The following is a 17527-nucleotide window of genomic DNA, read 5'->3' on the forward strand; positions in this document are numbered from 1 at the left end:
TGTCAGCATTTCCAGGCAGGAGTCCTACTTTTCCCTCCCTCCCTCTCAACAACCCTCTCAGCAGAGTTCACTCCTTTAAGGAGTCCCACAAGCTTTAGATTTTCTGTTTCTGCTTTTAAAGTGCTACTTATTTGGTGTGACCCTTCCTTCAGCAGGAAAAAATACATTATCATTTCAGTTTAGTTAACAGTTCCCAGTCAAGTAAAAAAATCAAAACTATCTTTTAATGAGCCACTGCTGTGCACTAAATCTTTGCTAAAGCAAAAGAGTTGATGCTGCTCCATCACTCCAAAAAGGTTGTCTGTAGCATGAAACAAGGAATAAGGAAAGCATTTCTTCCAACATTTCTGCACTTAGTTTTTCTGAGATGGATGAGCCCCTGCAGATTTCAGTGCAGTGGTGGCACCCGTCCAAACTGGGCTTTGTTGAAATTTGTCTTGGCCTGTTCTGTCAGGATCTTGTCTGGTATTACCTAATGCAGTGAGGAATAAGCCTTTATGGAAAGGCTTCTGATATGGTACTCTAACTTCAGTGTAGAAGAACTAGCTGTGTTTTGCATGCCCTTAATTTTTCCCTGACTGGCACGTAGGCCTTTTTAGTGCCCTCCTTCAAGCAAGCAGAACCACAGCTTTGTGGACCAAGAGGTGAGGTCCCACTGCTAGGAAAGATGTAGCTCTGAAATAGTTATTTATTTTAGCTGCAAATGTTTTTGTGAGCATTCATGGTGAATTGGACATATTTCCTTCTCCCTCAAGAGCTGATGACCTCTTTCTTGCCTGTGAGTCATAAGATACCAGAGTCCTACAAGTCTTTATGTTACTTTGCATGCAGCTCTGGGTCTGTACTTCAGTTCTGTGGCTGTTGCCTTTCTACTGCACTTTGTTTTGTCTCTCTTCCTCACTTTCACGTGCTTCTGTACAAGTTCATACTCTTTCAGGCCCCATTTTACCTCATCACAGGTATGAATGCCTCACCTTCCTTCCAGGTCTCAGGGGGTTTTTAGCTTTCATCTCATTCCTCCTTTCCTTGAAGACCAGCAACTCACCATTCTTTTTTACTGATTTCTTCAGTACATCCTCCTAATCTTCAGTTTTCCTTCTGTATTCAGCCTCCTCTGGTGTTTTCCATATATCACAAATTGCTCCAGCCATACTGCTGCATCAGTATCCCTTCACACCTTCACCACTACTCCCAGCTTTCTCCCCTGGCTCTGCATCCCTCTCCCTTCCTCAGTGGCCAATTATTCCAGTGACTCTGTCCTAAACTTTGTGGACTCTAGGTCACAGGACTTGCATCATAGGCTAGACTCAAAGCAGAACTATGAGGTTAAGACATGTCACTGAGAACTCTGATCCATATCAGAAAGAGCACTTTGAAAGAAATAAGCAAAGCAACAGGCAGCAAAGTGTCTTGGTTTAGTGATCAGAGCAAACCAAAACCCACAAAACAGACTTGCTCTCTGTTACCCCTTCCAGCTTCCCAAGGGAATATAACAGGGAAGTACAGAAGAGGGACTTAAAGATTGGAAGTTAAAACTGGAACAGGCTGGAACAGGAAAGAGATTGTAACGTGAGATAATGGGTTTGGTAGATGATCTGCAATAGCTCCACGCTGCTGTATGCCAGTGACTGATGCACCAGTGTGACTGTCTTACAGAGATCCATGTGACCATCTGCTAAACAAAAAACTGGTTGTGCAATACAATCAGAAAACAGACTTTGCAGGTTGGTTATGTGTTTATCAGATATGCTGAAGCTGTGTCTCATGGAGAAGGAAAAAGCATTCTTTGTAAACACTGTAGTTTAGTGGGGTATAGCACAGAAACAACATTTACCAACAGCAAGTGAGTTGTTTTAAAAGTCAGCCTACATCCACTAGATGCAGCATACTTTGAGGAAGCACCAATTAAACTGTCTTAGGACAGTTACATCTTTGAGGAAGCAAACTAATTTTGTTTCCTAGTCTAAGCAAGTCTGATTTCCCCTAGTGCTGCCTCTTCCCAACAGCATCCTATGAAGAAAACTGTCTGTTTTCTGGGATCTCACATTGTAAAGACAGGGCCAGGCTGAAGCATAAGCATGACAGACCAGAGCCGTGTAACCCCATTTTTTCACTAAGCATCTCACATGTCTTTAAAGGGTCCTTCTCAAAGTGAAGAAACCCTTGGAACAGTGTCCTTGGTCTCATTTGAGAGTGTCCCCCACCAAATTACCAAATACACCTTCTTTGACAGCTGCTCTTTGAGGTATTTGCTTGGAGTAAGCAAAGGTAAGAGGAGGAGGTAAGACTGCAGCACTTCTTGGACTCTCACCCAGGTACCTTTCCAAAGGAGAAGCATCTCCATGGTCTCCCCAGCTACTGAGATGTCTGGAATTTAAAATGAGCATAAAAAATGACACAAAGGTTGTGTACAGGGCACACAGAAGTGAAATTTACCTCCAATAAAATGTTTTGGGGTTTTTTTTCCACATTTCTTCTCAAAAAAGTTAGTTGTTTTTCTTGTCTGGTACTCAAATGTGTTCAGAAATAACACATGCAAAAAGCTACAGAAGTTGGCAGTGACGCCGAGACACTCTCTTCTGCTCCAGGCTGTAAAATGGTACTGAAACATTTGTTGCAGTTGATGTCAGTTGTGACATAGATCTTCTCTTGTCCACTCAACAGTGGTTTCTTTTCTAGAAGGTTCTCCAGTAATCCAGCTACTCACACATATACTAGGACCTTCTGGTTTCAGACATATCAAGGCTTTCCATGCCTTTTGGGATTTTTCCAGTGGAAACAGCCTTGACAACCACTGCTCAGGTGGGGAACTCACTGGAATAGGGATGGAATCCAGAGTGGTCCTGACCTGGCATGAGCTGCCTCTCTACCAGAAGTGTAGCATTTGAGAAGTAGCCAAGAAGCTCACAGGTTTTGCAATGTAGACTGTTAAGCAAAGAGATGGGAAGTGGCAAAGGGAAGCCATTTCCTTCAAGACTTGTTCTTGGATTCAATTTTTGCTTCTTTCATTGTCATCTTCTCCTTTTGTGCTCCCTGGCTGCCTTCCTCTGTTTCAGGGCCAGTTAGGGATAGGATGCAGGGACTTGGAAGAGTCCTGCTTCCCACCAGAGGTGATACTTCACCATTTCCAAGTATACCCTGGAAGCAATGTGGGAGTATTAACAAGAAAAAAGCCTGCTACAGCTAAACCTTACTTTAACACATTGCTCTGGGGGTTAGCTGGATTTTCGGAGGACTGTGGATTGCCTTGAAGTTCTCTGCAGACTACTTGCATACAGCAAATCAGAACAAAATTCTGTGAGTAGTCTCAAAAGCATACCTGTCCTAAGCCACCCCTCTCAGACTTGAATGCCATTTTGGGGGGATTTTGGTGGCCATAACAGCCTACATGCTCACTTGAATGTGATGAACAGTTCAAACAGAAAACAATCCATCATTCAAACAATTTAGCTGCAAAGTTTCTTCTTCTGAAGCTTCCTTACAATTTTCAGAAATAAAATAAGCACATCTAAAAATAAAGACTCATTCCCTCACAAAAAGTTTATCACAAAAAGCTACACAAAACTTTGATGTAGGGCTTGGTGAGCCATGTGCTTTGGCCCTGTACTATTTTGGTCTCAGTTCCCATTTTGAAAAAACAAACTATACAGTTAATTTTGGCCTAGATATGCTTGAGTTTTCGGCTGGGTTTTGGTGGGGGGTTTTTTGTGGTTTTTTTTTTGTTTGTTTGTTTGTTTGGGGTTTTTTTGTTTTTTTCTTTGGGGTTTTATGTTGGGTTTTTGTGTGTGTGTGTGTTTTTTTTTTTTTTTTTTCAGCTCAGAGTTGATAAACAATCATCCACAGCTTAGCCCAGAGCTTTTTCGGGCTTCACATTATGCTCTGTTATCTCCTGGTTACTTTTTTTGCAGTCTGCTGCCTCTGGAGTTGCATTAGCCCAATACTTTCTCTAGGGTACTTTGGGTTGTGTAATCTCTTCCTTCATTTAAATTCCCTCCATCTCCTTTCCGAATGATATTTTATCTCCTTTTTTGATGAACTGTTCTCATAGTTTCTGCTTGTAAAACATGGCTACAGATTCCCTGGGATTGTAAGATGGCTGTAGGACATGGAAGGGAGTGCACTCAAATGAGCAACATTGCCTCACAGCAATAGGTGGATGCTCAGTATTCCCTAGGGCAAGAGAGCCATGGGTGAGAGGACCCCACAGTGGGTCAGGAATGCCAGTCCCTGGGATAACAGAACAGCTCCTGGAACCTGGGCTCCCTCTCAAAGCCATAGGATTTCCTCTTCACCACCCTGCTTCTTTCACCCAGTACTGAGAGTACACAGGCAAGATTTCCAAGGAGGACATTATGGTCACTTGCCAGACAGAGGGAGCAAGGCAATGTTTACATGGGGAAGAGATCCCTCTTTACCTTTGTGACAGAAGTTGAGGAACACTGTCAGAAGGCAGGGGAAGAAGCCTCCAGTGGTTTAGCTCTGGGCAGGATTCTTAACCTGCCGCCACTTCCCACTTCCCTTCTGTTACTGAGAAAGTATTTGGACAAGCAAGATTTTAGGTTAAAAACTCCTAAATAGTAGAAAGTAAACTTTTAAGGGGATATGCATAGAGGCTGAAATAATCATTTCCACTAAAATGAAACAACAAATCCAGGATAGCCAGAAAGGCCAGAGAAGTTGCGGACATTCCAAGATGTAGTCCCAAGCTTTCATAAAGGAGTAAGAAACAGAAGACCTACAGGATAAAGGTAAAATCCAAACCAGATACTTTGTTCTATAGTTTATTTTAAAAAACATGAAACATCCACATTAATAAGCATATAAAACTAATCCAAAATATTCACAATGCTGTTACAGGAAAAAAAACAAGATACCATGTGAGAAAGACCTACATATTTCAGTCCAAGCCAACACACATCTCTGATGCAAAGTATGGAATGCTCTTATGCACAGCTGTAGGGGGAACCTCCTAACATAGATGCCCATATAGAAATATGTCTGGAAGTACTGAAGGGTCTAAGGAGGAGCACAAAATCTAACTGAGCCAAAATATGAAGAATTTAAAAAGTCCTATTTTTGATAATATCTGGCATGGAAGCCTGACAAAGCTAGGGAATATGGTGTTGCAAGACTGCATTGTGCAAAGCTGGACTACTTCAAAGGAAGTCACAGGAAGTATTTCACAGCACCAAGTTTTACTAATCTTTGCAACTGTTTCTCATTAGGGAAGGTAGAAAAGCCATCACTTTAGTTACTGAAAATGCCAGATATATGCCCCAGAATAAGAATGGGAACTTCTGACCTGCCCTGAAGCAGAATGTAGTCAAGAAAGCTTGAGCTACAACAGTTTTGCTGTCTTTCTTTGAGCCTTTCTTCTTTTTACCCACCTTGTAATCTGTGGGCCTGCCTCTCTTCTAGAATATCCAGCGATGAACTCCAGCACGAGACTGCAGGTAGACCAGAGTTCAAACAGGTCTGAAACCGCAGAGTATCTTAGAGCAGGAGTTTAAACTGGACCTACCTTTGGTGCTACCTTTAGACAGTTCCTGCAGGTCTGGAGAGGCACAGCTCTAGAGTCTGCAGTCAGGGAAACAAAGCTCAACCCCTGACTGCAAGTGTAACACTTTTGCTTTTACCTTCCTGAACTGAACAGTGCTATTGTGGCAGCAAGGGTAGTTGTACATATACTTGATCACCCAGAAGTACAAGCAGGGAGACCAATACTTACTGATTTACTAGTACTGTCTGCCAGACCCCTTTTAAGAGAGCTGTACATACCCACACAGCATGCTGCACACTGGTGCATCACACACCACCACGCAGATCTTCCAGAGCAGACATACAGGGCAAAAACACCTGGCCTGCAACCAACCATAGGTCTGAGCACTACAGATCTTTCCCACTCCTAGCTAAATTATCACATTCCAGTAGCTCTGGTCCCCAATTCTGCATCTCTACCTTTATGTACTTACATGACATTAAAGCTTCTGTCGTATATAAGAACAATTCCTAAGAAAATACAGCTTTGAAAAATAATTTTTACACTCACACCTTTAAGTAACAATCTGCAAATTTTGGACTTTCTGACCTACTATAATACAGCAGAGAAGCAAAAAAATTAAAACTAAGAGAAGGCAGGATAAGTGACATTCTGGTTTTCAATCACTACCCTCAATCATCCCATACAATGCTGAACCATGACTGAAAATCCAAACACTCGCTGCAATACCACACTTTCCAATCAACACTTAGGAATAATATTTAAAATTGCCACCCAAAAATTCCCAAACAACAGATTTTGGTGGACAAACTTCTCACTAGTACCCAATTCTTTGAATTTCTTTCCAGAGGGCGTAACGTAAAGGTGATTTACATAATTGGCTCTTGTTGCACATACCACCCAAAACGCCTAATCTCCTGTTCAGTACCACATTTCTCCTTTACAGTCTTATTGCAGCTTAAGTCTACAGCATCTTTTGTAAGAATAGCTATTTCTCTTAAACATCTTCAATTTCATTATCTGTACATTTTTGTACACCATTAAAAAAATAAATATTTACAAAGTGACATACAAATAAATAAACTTAAGTATGCTTTCGGTCTGTCTATACAAAATAAGAGCAGGAAAAATTATGCATGTAACTTGGTCCCCTTTTTCCTGAGGCTGAAAAAAGTGCACACTGGATAGGAAAAAGCAAGGAGATGGGTTTTTGGTGGGCTTGTTAAATTCCAGTGTAACACTGCACACACACAGAGTAGACTCAAAGGGCCAGAGACTTCTTTAGTGGGTCACTCCAACTCACTACAAAAATAGTAATTAAGATTAAAATACGTAATGGTCACTGCGTGCATAAGTATGTTAACCCCAAATACAGGTCAAAAAAAGCAAAAAATATTGCCAGCTCTTCTGTTCTCCTCATGTTTGTGACAGGGGAGATGAGATTACTTTTGCTAGTGCCAGGTGCCTTCCAGTATTTTAAAATGAGATCACCCATATCAGATTGGCTTACTGCTGGTAAGCCTGACAGAGTAGGAGTGTATAGGGGTGCAAAGAAGAAAATAGCAGCAATTGAGGGGAGAAAACATGTCCCAGTTCTCATTGTTTTCTTTGTTCATTCTTTTAATGACTCTAAGCAGGTAAGAGCCAGAGAACAGGTGTGTCAGGCATCTTATGCAACTTTGTCAGGTTGTATACTGTTCAGCTCCAACTTCTCTACAGGTGATGTGGAGCTGGCTTCTGCTCGTCCTTCAAAGCCCCTGGAGATGTCTTCGAAAGTCCTGCCCTTCGTCTCTGGCACTTTGAAGAATGTGAAGACAAAGAAAATGACCAGGAAAACAAGGAAGATGAGGAAGACATAGGAGCCAAGTAGTTTCTGCAGGGAAGACAAAAGCAGGTTGTTTTAATTTGAAGAGCTCATAAACCTAAATGCAAGGTTATTTGCTGTTGACAGGTCAAAATTCTCCAACAGTCTTTCTCCAACAATGTTCTTACCAACTCCCTCAACACAGCAGTCTTAAAAAATGGTTTGGGGTTCCTGTGGGCTTCTGAAATGCTTTCATGTTCTTGGGGGTGACCAAAATTGAGGCTTTTAAAGAGAAAGCCTTCATGTGCTAATTAAGATGGCTCTTCCAACTATTTGTAAGATACAGGCAGTTAAGACCACAGAATATAAAGGTGAGCCACAACACTCAACCTTCAGTAGCAACAGGAACACAATCAGGGACCTCTGGAAGACTGACCAGCCATGTGCTCAGAGCAGAGACAGCTTCAGGGAGGCATCAGCTTATTAAGGGTCATACAGTCATGTTTTTAAGTCTCCAAGGATGGAGATTCTGCAGCCATCCTCTGGACACCTATGCCAATGCTGCAGAAGTCTCAGTGCTTTGCACACTGGGTCCTTACCTCTGCATAGGGGAAGAGCATTCCCACCAAGAAATTAGAGGTCCAGTTGGAACAACCAGCCACTGCCATGGCTGCAGGCCGTGGGCCCTGGCTGAAGAGTTCTGCCACAATGAACCAGGGGATAGGTCCAGGGCCAATCTCAAAGAGAGCCACAAAGCCAAAAGTGGCAATAATGCTGATATATTTGATCCACCCCACAGTGTCCTGCAAGGGAAGAAAACATGATCAGCTGCAATTTGAGAGGCAAATACGGAACAGCACAATAACATCTGTAGTGTCACAACTTTCTCAGCTGCACTGTGAACACTGTAGCAGTTTCTGCAGTTGGAAGTTTTACTCCCCACCACAAACTCAGCTCTACTTCCAGCTATGCAGAGCAGAATGGCAGGGCAAGGCAGATACAGTCTTATAGGTCCCCTGCTGGGGTCAGCCTGGAGAAGAACACTAACTGCTCACCTTCAAAGCTAAAGCAACCGTCATAAGAACCGTACATACAGCCATGCCACCCAGACCAACTAAATGGAGGGTCCTGCGCCCTGCACGCTCCACCAGGAACAGCTGAAAAGGAGGAAAAAATCCATTACTTTGTCAGCTAGAGCATAAGAGGCCCTTTCACTCAGCATGCCCTGCACCTTTTTTTTAATTTGCTTCTAGCTCTCCAAGCCACTAGTGACCTCAGTGCCCCTTACTAGACTGCACACTGCACACCTAGGCACAAGTTCTTTCTCTGGTTCATGCTACTGTCTCCTCATCCTTTCCCCGCTTTTCTTCTAAGAGGATAATACCTCTCTCTCCTTCTCCTCCCCCATAATGCTTTTAATGCACTTTTCTTTGTTCTTATAGGCCACTGCTTAGCCCAATTCTTCGCCACAGCTTGGCTACTGGTCTTTAGTCCCATCTCCCAAAAAAAGCCCAAGCAGGCAAGTCCTTCTTTCCATGAGGCCCTGCTCCACTTACCGACACAACAGTGAAGACTGTGTTTACCACACCAGCTCCAATGGTGGCATACACAGGTTGTGTGATATCAGCTCTTTCAAAAATCCCTGTGGAATAGTAGAATACCTGGGAAGAGAAACAAGTTTGACACCATTACATTTCCAGTGTTTGAGAGCATGCCTCTTGTTCCTTGCCTAATTAGCTTGCAAGCCCAACAGGAATTTTTTTATTTATTTTTTTTTTTAAGAAGCACTGAGAGCATGCATGCTTCCGGTTAAGGTTCATTCACTTGATGCAAGGCTACAATGTCTTGCTCGGGTGTGTATCAGAGAAGCAAAAGCAAGTATAATCTCCACCTTCCATTTTAGCCATCTCCACAGTTATCACAAAATTTTGACCTCCAGTCAAGGCACAAAAAAAAGGGTTTTTGGAAGCACAGTTCACACTAGTGGCAAGTGCAAGGGTAACCAGATAAGGGAGGCCCAGCAGATGGGACAAGAAGATAACTCACAGCATTGATGCCAGAGAGCTGTTGGGAAAGCTGCAGCATAATGGCAATGATAATGGCTTGACGATAGTTTGGAGAGCGGAAGAGCTCCAGCACAGTTACTTTCTTTTCCTGGGACATTTTAGCACTTTCTTCTTTCATCTCCAGGATGTCTTGAGACACATCTTGTGTTCCACGGAGTTTCTGCAGAACTAAAGGAAGGAACCAAAAAATGCCAGGTACATCCACTGCTGGTATGCTCTCCCCACCCTGCTCTGGTCTCTCAGCCAGAACACACTAGGAAGACTGGACCACCTGCCGGAACTTGGACCTGCTGCATGGGAAAGGCCAAGCCTCTACACACAGCCTTGCTCATCTTTTCAACCCAGAGGTCAGGGTGCTGTGATCAGCATAGAAACCAGGCGCAGGTCTTGCTTATGTTTTGCTTGATCTCCAAACTTACATTTGAACCCAAATTCTGCTCACACCCTTGCCAGAGCTGATTCCAGCCCTCTGCAGCAGGAAGAGCACTCTCCAAGCTTCTTGTTAAAATGTCAGCCTATTTCCTGCCTTTTAGGAGATGCTGATGGAGCAGACAGAGCTAAAGCAGCTGGCCCTGCTAAATCCCACCAGGCCAGGTGCCACTCCTCATGTTTTAATCCCACTTGGGAGTCTCTGTTGGGATGCCAGGTTTCTCACACTTCCTGGCACTGGTGCAACCTAAAAGGATGGGAGAGTAGGCCTAAGTGCCCGCCAGGAGTCACACCCTGATCTACCACAGGCTCCAGAGTGTCCTGGCCTCCCACTCAAGTTCAGTGCAGGCTGGGAGCCAGAATACAGCCCTAGCCCTGGAGAAATGAGCTCTTACCTGCTTGTGCTTTCTCTTCCTCCATCTTGTTGATCAATAGGAAACGGGGACTCTCAGGGCAGAAAAGAAGACCCACACACTGTAGAACTGCTGGGAGGATTGTGAACCCCAAAAGCAGTGGCCAGAGTGTTTCAGTCCCCATTATTACCTCCAGGCCAAAGATCTACGCCAAGAATTGGAGATAAAGTTATTTAAATACTCCCAATTCCTCATCCCCACACCAATGAGTAAGACAGGACCACCCACAGCACCTGATGACCACGTTGCTACCCCTCCAGCCTCCCTTTCTCCTGAGGGTACAATCAAGTTTTGTCAAACCTAACCTACCTGGGCCACCAGAATGCCCACAACAATGCCCAGCTGGTTGAGGGTGCCAAAAGCTCCACGGAGGCTGGTGGGTGAGACTTCACTGATGTACATCGGCACAAAGCCAGTGCAGAGACCACAGAAGAGGCCAATAATGAAGCGGCCAATAATCAACATCTCCACTGCCTTTACCAACTTAGAGAATGCCATGAGAGCGCCACCAGCAAATGCCAAGATGTTCACCAGCAACATGGAGTTCCTCCTGCCAAGATAAAGATGTCAAGACTGAGCTTGAACTGACAATACAGTAAGAAAATCATTAGGAGAGGGGTAAACCCACCCATGACCTCCCATCTCAGGGGTGGGATAACAGAATTGCTGTTCAGCTCCCAGCAACACTTTCTTTTAGCAGCCCATACATTCTTGCTTCCTCCTCAGAGTCTTCCTACCCCCTTCCTCCCAACACTCCACTGTAGAAGGGAAAAATTCCCTGACAGCTTGGATCCCTTCTCTTCCCAACTTACCTGCCAAATCTGTTGACAAACAGGCTAACTGAGAAGGAGCCGATCATACCTCCTACTGAGAAGATGGCAACAGAAAGGGACCACAGAGACGTGAGGAGCTCTGGGGACACAATGTTCCCAGTCCGTTCAGACAAGGTTCTGTTAAAGAACCCCTGGATGATCTGCAAGAGAAACCAGGTAGGGACAGAATTACAAATACATGGGAAGCATTCTGCACCAAGGAGAGGGGAGACTACTTCCAAGGTGCTTGTTCCATTTTCATGAATGGCAAGAAGCAAAGATAGTCCCTAAAAAAATAATCAGTAGGCAGCAAGTCATACAAGGGAAAGATCAGGGTGCAGAAAGAGGAACTTTTGTTGAGAGGTTCAGAGACAGGTAGCAGTATGATGAGGGAGAGATTGCTTCACTGAACACAGCAGGGGAAGGCTAGTGATGACTAAGGAAAATAGGCTTATCTTCTGCATGTTTCTGGATGACCCAAGTCACTGGTGGTGCCTAGGGAGGCATAAGAGAGTTGGAAGTGACAGGAAGTAAGAAAACATGACCAGGGAACAGACAGAAACATTTCTGGTAATACCAGAACTCTGTCGGCAAGGGTGGGCTTTCTGGTACAGAAGTTGAAGAGAGACAGAAAGTTTCACTGAAGACTGCAGCATTGTGTAAAACAGCCCCTTTGTTATCACATGGGAAAATGGCAGGGCCATGCTGTTGATTCCTGAGGCATTCTCTTTAATAAAGAGGGATATTCTGCAAGGACTGTGGGGGCATGGCCTCAGAGCATCTGCCCCCAGCAGATGGCAGCAGGATATTAGCTAGGTAGGACCTAGCCCCACCCCCTCAACTTGTGATACCACATTTATTCCCGGAGACAGAGTGGATGTGGTATTGGTGACTCAGTTCCTGAGAGAGAGGAACCATGTTAGTTACAAGTAAACCTCATTTCACATTTTCTTCTTCACCTCTCCTTTTCTTGCTTAGGCTACAGTCATACGACTATTTGGTCAGAGTGCCCACAGTTACAAGCCCTTTTTACAAGCATCTAGACTTAAGACAAGGAATGGATGAACAAGAAAGAACCCAACTAAACAAGAGCAACTGTAATCCCCACCAACGCTGAACTCTTTTGTGCATGCTGCTCTCTACATTCCTTCTGCCATGGCTGGCTTATTCTGACTCAAAATTGAAGCGGCTCACATTCCTCCACACACCACATATAAACATACCAGGAAATGGCAGATGAACCACTCCTAATTAACATAATTAATATCTGCTTGCTCTCTTTCCTCCCCAAAACTTTGTAGTAGTTGAGAGGGGGTTTTGAATGTCTTCAAAATGTTCACCAAAGCCAAGTGATTAGGTGCTTGCGAGACAGCTCCTCTCCTTTCTATACTTTTTGTTTTCTTATCAGCCCCTCACTCACACCATCTCCTCAACTCGCTCTCCCTCTCACCTTCTCAGGAGCATTGATGACACCAGTGTTGTACCCAAACTGGAGAGATCCAATGGCAGCAATGGAAACAGCATAGAGAAGGGGTGCTGTGACTTTCTGCAGAAGAGGAGAAAAACCATTTAATTAATGTAGATATTCATGCTTTGGGCAGTGAACAAGCTTTTATCCAGCAAGGGTGGATATCAGTAACTGAGACACTAGGGAGTCCCAACTGTAAAGAAGGAAAAAGTTGTGTGACTAGAAGTAGAAGGGCCTGTCAGGACCTCCCCTTTATTATCTCTTGACCTCCATCAACTGTTCTCAGCTCATTAGTAATGAATACACTGGCTGCATTAGTGGCTGTTATTTTGGGTTGATCTGCTTTACAGAAAAGCTTTTGCTGATCTCTGGCATGGCATCAAACAAGGGTCTAACTCTTCCCCATGCCAACTGACAAGTTCCCATAAATCAAGCCTCAGATCTGCCCATGAGCTATACTGGCAGTCACTCCTAACAGTGAAAACACACACTCTTCAGCAACAGGCCTGCTTTTCCCAGGCTAAAGCTCCCCAATTCCACCCCAGGGCACCTGGCACAGCAGCCTGCCTCACAGAAGCAACAGCAGTGCTGCCAACCTTCCTGTTTTTTTTTCCCTGATGCTGTGGCAATACTTGAAACGAAGCACAGCGCCTGGAATCTGAGCCTGTGTAAATCTATATTCATTTTAAAAAACACTTAGCCACCAGAAGAAGCTTGAACATCCAACCTCAGAAATCCCACAGATTGAGAGATTTAAGAGTCACTGAAAACCACCCAAAGTTTTTTACATTTTTAAATCTTGTGGTACTTAAGCAAGCTCTGTGTTAGGGAGGCAGGGTGGAGCAGGTGACTCAGGAGCTGGCACTTAAGCTGGCCTGTGCTTGAGTTAGCACAATTTGGAAATATTATGTTTCTGTCTTGAAAGAGATTGGAAGCTTGTTCAAAATTATTAACAGTCTCTTTTCCAAGGCTTTTCAGTTATTGTCCCAAGGCTGGCAGGGGAAAGAAAAGCACTCCATGGGGCCTACTGTCACAGCTCTTCCAGTCTCAATTCTCAGGTCCAGGAGTATGGACTCCCAAAGCTGACCAAAATTTTTGCCCATTATCATCTTTCAGTATTTACACCACCTTTATCATAGGCTGCACAACCTTCACACAGGCACACCAGTTCTGCCCCAGTAAACAGAAACTGGGGAAATTACTCTCTGGCATGGTTTCCCCCACCTACATCACATCCATGCCTCAGGCCAGAGCTTTCTTCCTGCCGAGCAAGCTCAGTGATGGCGACAAAGGGGACAAGGCCCTTTTCCTACAGGGAGGCAGATGATTCCCAAGGTGTGGTTCACACCTGAACACACCCTAGGCAGCCTAGACTGCCTTTTCCCTGGCACCCTGTGATTGCTCCCCTCATTTTTGTTGTGATGAAATTTGGCAGAGATCCACAAGGGCACAGCTCTTTCAAAGCAGTTAGATGCCTGTAAAAAGGCATTAAGACACCTAAGCAATTTTAGGACTCCAGGCCAGGTCATCCCTAGTTAACGGGTACAGCAAAGCTAAGGACAAAACCCAGCTTTCCCCACGCGGCTCTGCTTTGTCATGGCTTGCAGTGGTCACAGCTGGCCTTTTCCTTCTGGGTGCAGCAGGGACCACAGGGTTCCTACTTTGCAGATACCCCTTAGGTACATGATACTCACATAAGCTATAAGGAGGCTAGTTCTACCATCTTCATACTCCTGGCTGTTGCCTGCTATTTATCTCCTCCCCAGTCTCATACTACCTAGACATCACATGGCCTGACCATGATCTAATTCATGTATGGATCATTTGTTACTGCTGGAAGTGCCTCACTTCCCAAAAGGCAAACAGGGAGCTCAGAAATAGTGCAGCTACACACTCCACCCTCCCAAAGACTCAAGGCTGAGGTCTGTGCACCGGCAAGGAATCCAAACCGTCACCCCTCCCTTTGACCACAGGCATCAGCAGCGTTCATTATCCAAGAGATGCTTCTCACCAGCCTCCTCTCCACTGACTGGAACCTCAGGGCAGCACAACTCGCTAAACCCCAGCCAAAGCGGCCTCTCAGACCTCCTTCGAGCGACCTTGACTAGCCGCTCTCCATTCCTCTGCCTCACCTCCTCACGCCACCCGCACCTCCCAGCCGCACAGCGGCGAGGCTCCCGAGCTTCCCCCCGCGCTCCCGCTCCCGGCCCACGGCCCCGCGCGACGCCTGCCGCCCGCCTCTGCCCCCGCCCGCGCTGCCCCCGCGCCCGCAGGCATCGGCTCGCCCCGCCGCCGCACGCCTCGCTCGTAGCTGCGGGCCAGCCCACCACCGTCACGGCAAAAACTGCCACCCCCCTCTCCAAGGGGGGAGACCGTACGCTTTGCCTTCCCGAAACCTAAAAACACCGTCACTACGGGCCGAACCGCCCCGAAAAAAAACGCCACCAAGAGCGATCCTCCCAGCGCCCGGGAGCCTGGGGCAAACGCCCGCTGCCCCGCCAGAAAATAACCCTCGCGATCGAGACACTGAAACGCGGAGAGCATCCTGTGGCTCACCAGGCCACCACGCTCCCCAAAGCTAATCAACCGCATGACTTGCATCCCCTCCTCCCGCACAGGGGCTCTCCGCTCCCGCCCCGCCCCGCAGCCAACCGACCCCCCCGCAGCCGCCACCGCATCCTCCCCATCCCCACCGCTCCGCACAAGCCGCCGGGGGCCCGAGCGGCAGCGACCACCTCCGGGAAGGGGGAAAAAAAAACCCCCCGCGTTCCTTCGTTCGCTCCCTCCCTACCTTTTTGGCGTCCATGGCCAGCGAGGAGCCCCGAACGGCCGAGCGAGGCGCGGCTGCCGCAGCTAACGGACCGCGCGGCGGTTGCGCTGCGTGACGCCGCCCACGGCCCCGGCCGGGCCCCGCCGCCGTTTATGGCCCGTCGGTGGGAGGGGGCGGGGCTCCCGGCACCTCGTCAGCAGGGGAAAGAAAACAAAAAACCTGAAGAAAAAAAAAAAACAAAAAAAAAAACACAACCCGCAAGCTGCCACGAAAAAGCGAAGCCCTCTGAGCTCACGGCGCGCTCTGACTTCAAGCTGACATCAGCGGCCTTGGGGCGGCGTGCGTGCCGGGGGAGCGGGGCCCGGGCGGCCGCGCAGCTTCAGCTCGGGGCAGAGCACCGGGGGTTGGCGTGAAGGGGCTGCGTGACGAGGGGGTGCCGAGACCCTGGCACAGGCTGCCCCGGGAAGCTGCGGCTGCCCCCTCCCTGGCAGTGTTGAAGGGCAGGCTGGACGGGGCTCTGAGCAGCCTGGGCTGCTGGGAGGTGTCCCTGCCCCTGCAGGGGGGTTGGAATAGATGAGTTTTAAAGGTCCCTTCCGACCCAAACCGTTCTGTGATAAAGCTTTTTCTAATCTATGGTTAGAACAGCGAGGCAGGCAGCACTGGGCACAGACATACACACCATCAGAACAGGCAGAAGCCCAGTGCTGTGCTCTGGGTGCTCTCTTCCCACCCCAAAGCTGTGGATGAGGCACAGTGCTGGTAAATAGGGCTTGTGGGATTTTTTTGCTTGGTTGTTTCGGTTTTTTTAATTTTTATTTTTTTTTCTACAAATCTATGGGGGCAAAGCTTGAGTTGTGACCCTATAGCTGCGTTTAGTCCCGAACTTGGACCCTTTCAACGAAACTGAGCAGCTGTGCTTCGTATCCATTAGTTGCCCACCCTTCAGATCAGTTGCCAAACTCTCCCAGAAGTCATGAAGAGCTATGCTTTGAATCTTAGGCAAAACCACTGTGAAACAAGAAAAGTCTTGACTGAATTAAGAATCTGCCAAGCATTTTTACTCCAGAAAAGTGGCGGCAGCTCAGAGCTGGGGCTGAGGGGAAGGGTTGGGGGAGAAGGCTGACTCATGCTGTTTTCTCTTTCTCAGGAAAAATAACTTAGAAGCAGCTATCACTTTTGTCACAAGATTCTGAGGAACTGGAACAATAACATTTAATTTCCCATCTGCCCTTTATTTGGCACGGTCATCTGACCACACATAGTTGGAAATCAACAGGTAAAACAGGGTGACACTCTCCCTCACTCCCTTAATGGGTATTTATGTGGTATTGTTAAAATATTATTCCCAACAGAAAAACAGATGTATAAAGGGCAAGGGAAACCTGCATAGTCCTCTGTCTTAGGCTATGGGGTAAAAGCTGGGACACACCCACAAAGGAGCACAGAGAGACAATGGCTGGAGGAGGAGCCCAAATAACACCCTGCCCCAGCTCCTCTCAGGCCCATCCCGGGAGCGATTAGCACATCAAAGGCCCCATTTTCACACACCCGGAGGAGCAGAGGAGCACAATGGTAGGCTGCAACCCACCTTATGAACTGAGAGGAAGGTGTCCATCCCAGGGCTGTCCCAGGAGAGCCACCAGTCCCATTGTCTAGGTGTGAAATTCATCAGGAAGTCAGTGACTGGAAGCACGTCTCAGGCTCTGGGAGAGCAGGATGCTGCATACAGGGCACTGGCCACAGGATGCAGGCAAGATCGTTTAGGGGTTGCACAGAATTTACAACGGGATGTTTAGGGAATGAACCAAAGGAGGGGAAGGTGGGATAAGGAGAAAAAAGGGCCAACTGCATGTAAACTGTTGGCTGGCCAGAACATGTGTCCAGCCTTGCCCTGAACTTGATCAGAGTGATGGGGTCTGCACCAGAAATGGAAGTGGGTCTTCAGCCTTGGGCTCTCTTATGCTAAGGTGCCAGCAATTGGGGAGACTGGGATCTAAGAACAGACTGACTGTCTGAGCCCAGCTTCTGGAAGGATCCACCTTTTGCTTGTGTATATATGTGTATGTAAATAAATGTATATTTCCCACTAGCATACCTGCATCCTGCTCAGTCTAGGAAGGGAACAGGATGAGGCCATTGGTGCTGTTCGTGTAAGTGCTTTGTGTCTCTGTGTGGCAGCTGTGTGTATATGTGGTGTATATGTGCATTTGTGTACATGTGCCTACTGGGAATACACTCAGCCTTGCTACTGGTTGCACCTGGGAA

The 17527-nt window shown here is 46.6% G+C and overlaps 1 protein-coding gene across 2 annotated transcripts; it reads right to left on the reverse strand.

Annotated features, from left to right (window-relative positions):
- Window positions 1-4765: 4765 nt before the first annotated feature.
- Window positions 4766-15373, reverse strand: LOC127392480 (solute carrier family 2, facilitated glucose transporter member 3). Of its 2 annotated transcripts, XM_051636466.1 has the most exons (10): window positions 15284-15373; window positions 12475-12570; window positions 11025-11185; window positions 10522-10762; window positions 10195-10357; window positions 9351-9538; window positions 8861-8965; window positions 8360-8461; window positions 7904-8107; window positions 4766-7373 (listed from the first exon to the last, which is right to left on the reverse strand). In XM_051636466.1, exons 1-10 carry the CDS (start codon window positions 15296-15298, stop codon window positions 7170-7172), a joined length of 1479 nt encoding a protein of 492 aa, XP_051492426.1. In that variant the 5' UTR covers window positions 15299-15373; the 3' UTR covers window positions 4766-7169. The 2 variants fall into 2 exon arrangements, with proteins under 2 accessions (XP_051492426.1, XP_051492436.1); XM_051636476.1 differs by lacking the exons at window positions 11025-11185; window positions 15284-15373 and having other exon boundaries at window positions 12475-12508.
- Window positions 15374-17527: the final 2154 nt, after the last annotated feature.

This window comes from Apus apus, chromosome 1 (genome assembly GCF_020740795.1).
Source record: "Apus apus isolate bApuApu2 chromosome 1, bApuApu2.pri.cur, whole genome shotgun sequence".
In the NCBI taxonomy this organism is placed as follows: Eukaryota; Metazoa; Chordata; class Aves; order Apodiformes; family Apodidae; genus Apus; species Apus apus.

What these genes read in the sequence shown, in the direction of transcription:
- LOC127392480 (XM_051636466.1), bottom strand. An exon ending in TCATCAATGCTCCTGAGAAG is followed by an intron (nt 11,186 to 12,474) that starts GTGAGAGGGAGA and finishes TTTCTCTTGCAG; the next exon opens with ATCATCCAGGGGTTCTTTAA. An exon ending in TTTGTCAACAGATTTGGCAG is followed by an intron (nt 10,763 to 11,024) that starts GTAAGTTGGGAA and finishes TTATCTTGGCAG; the next exon opens with GAGGAACTCCATGTTGCTGG.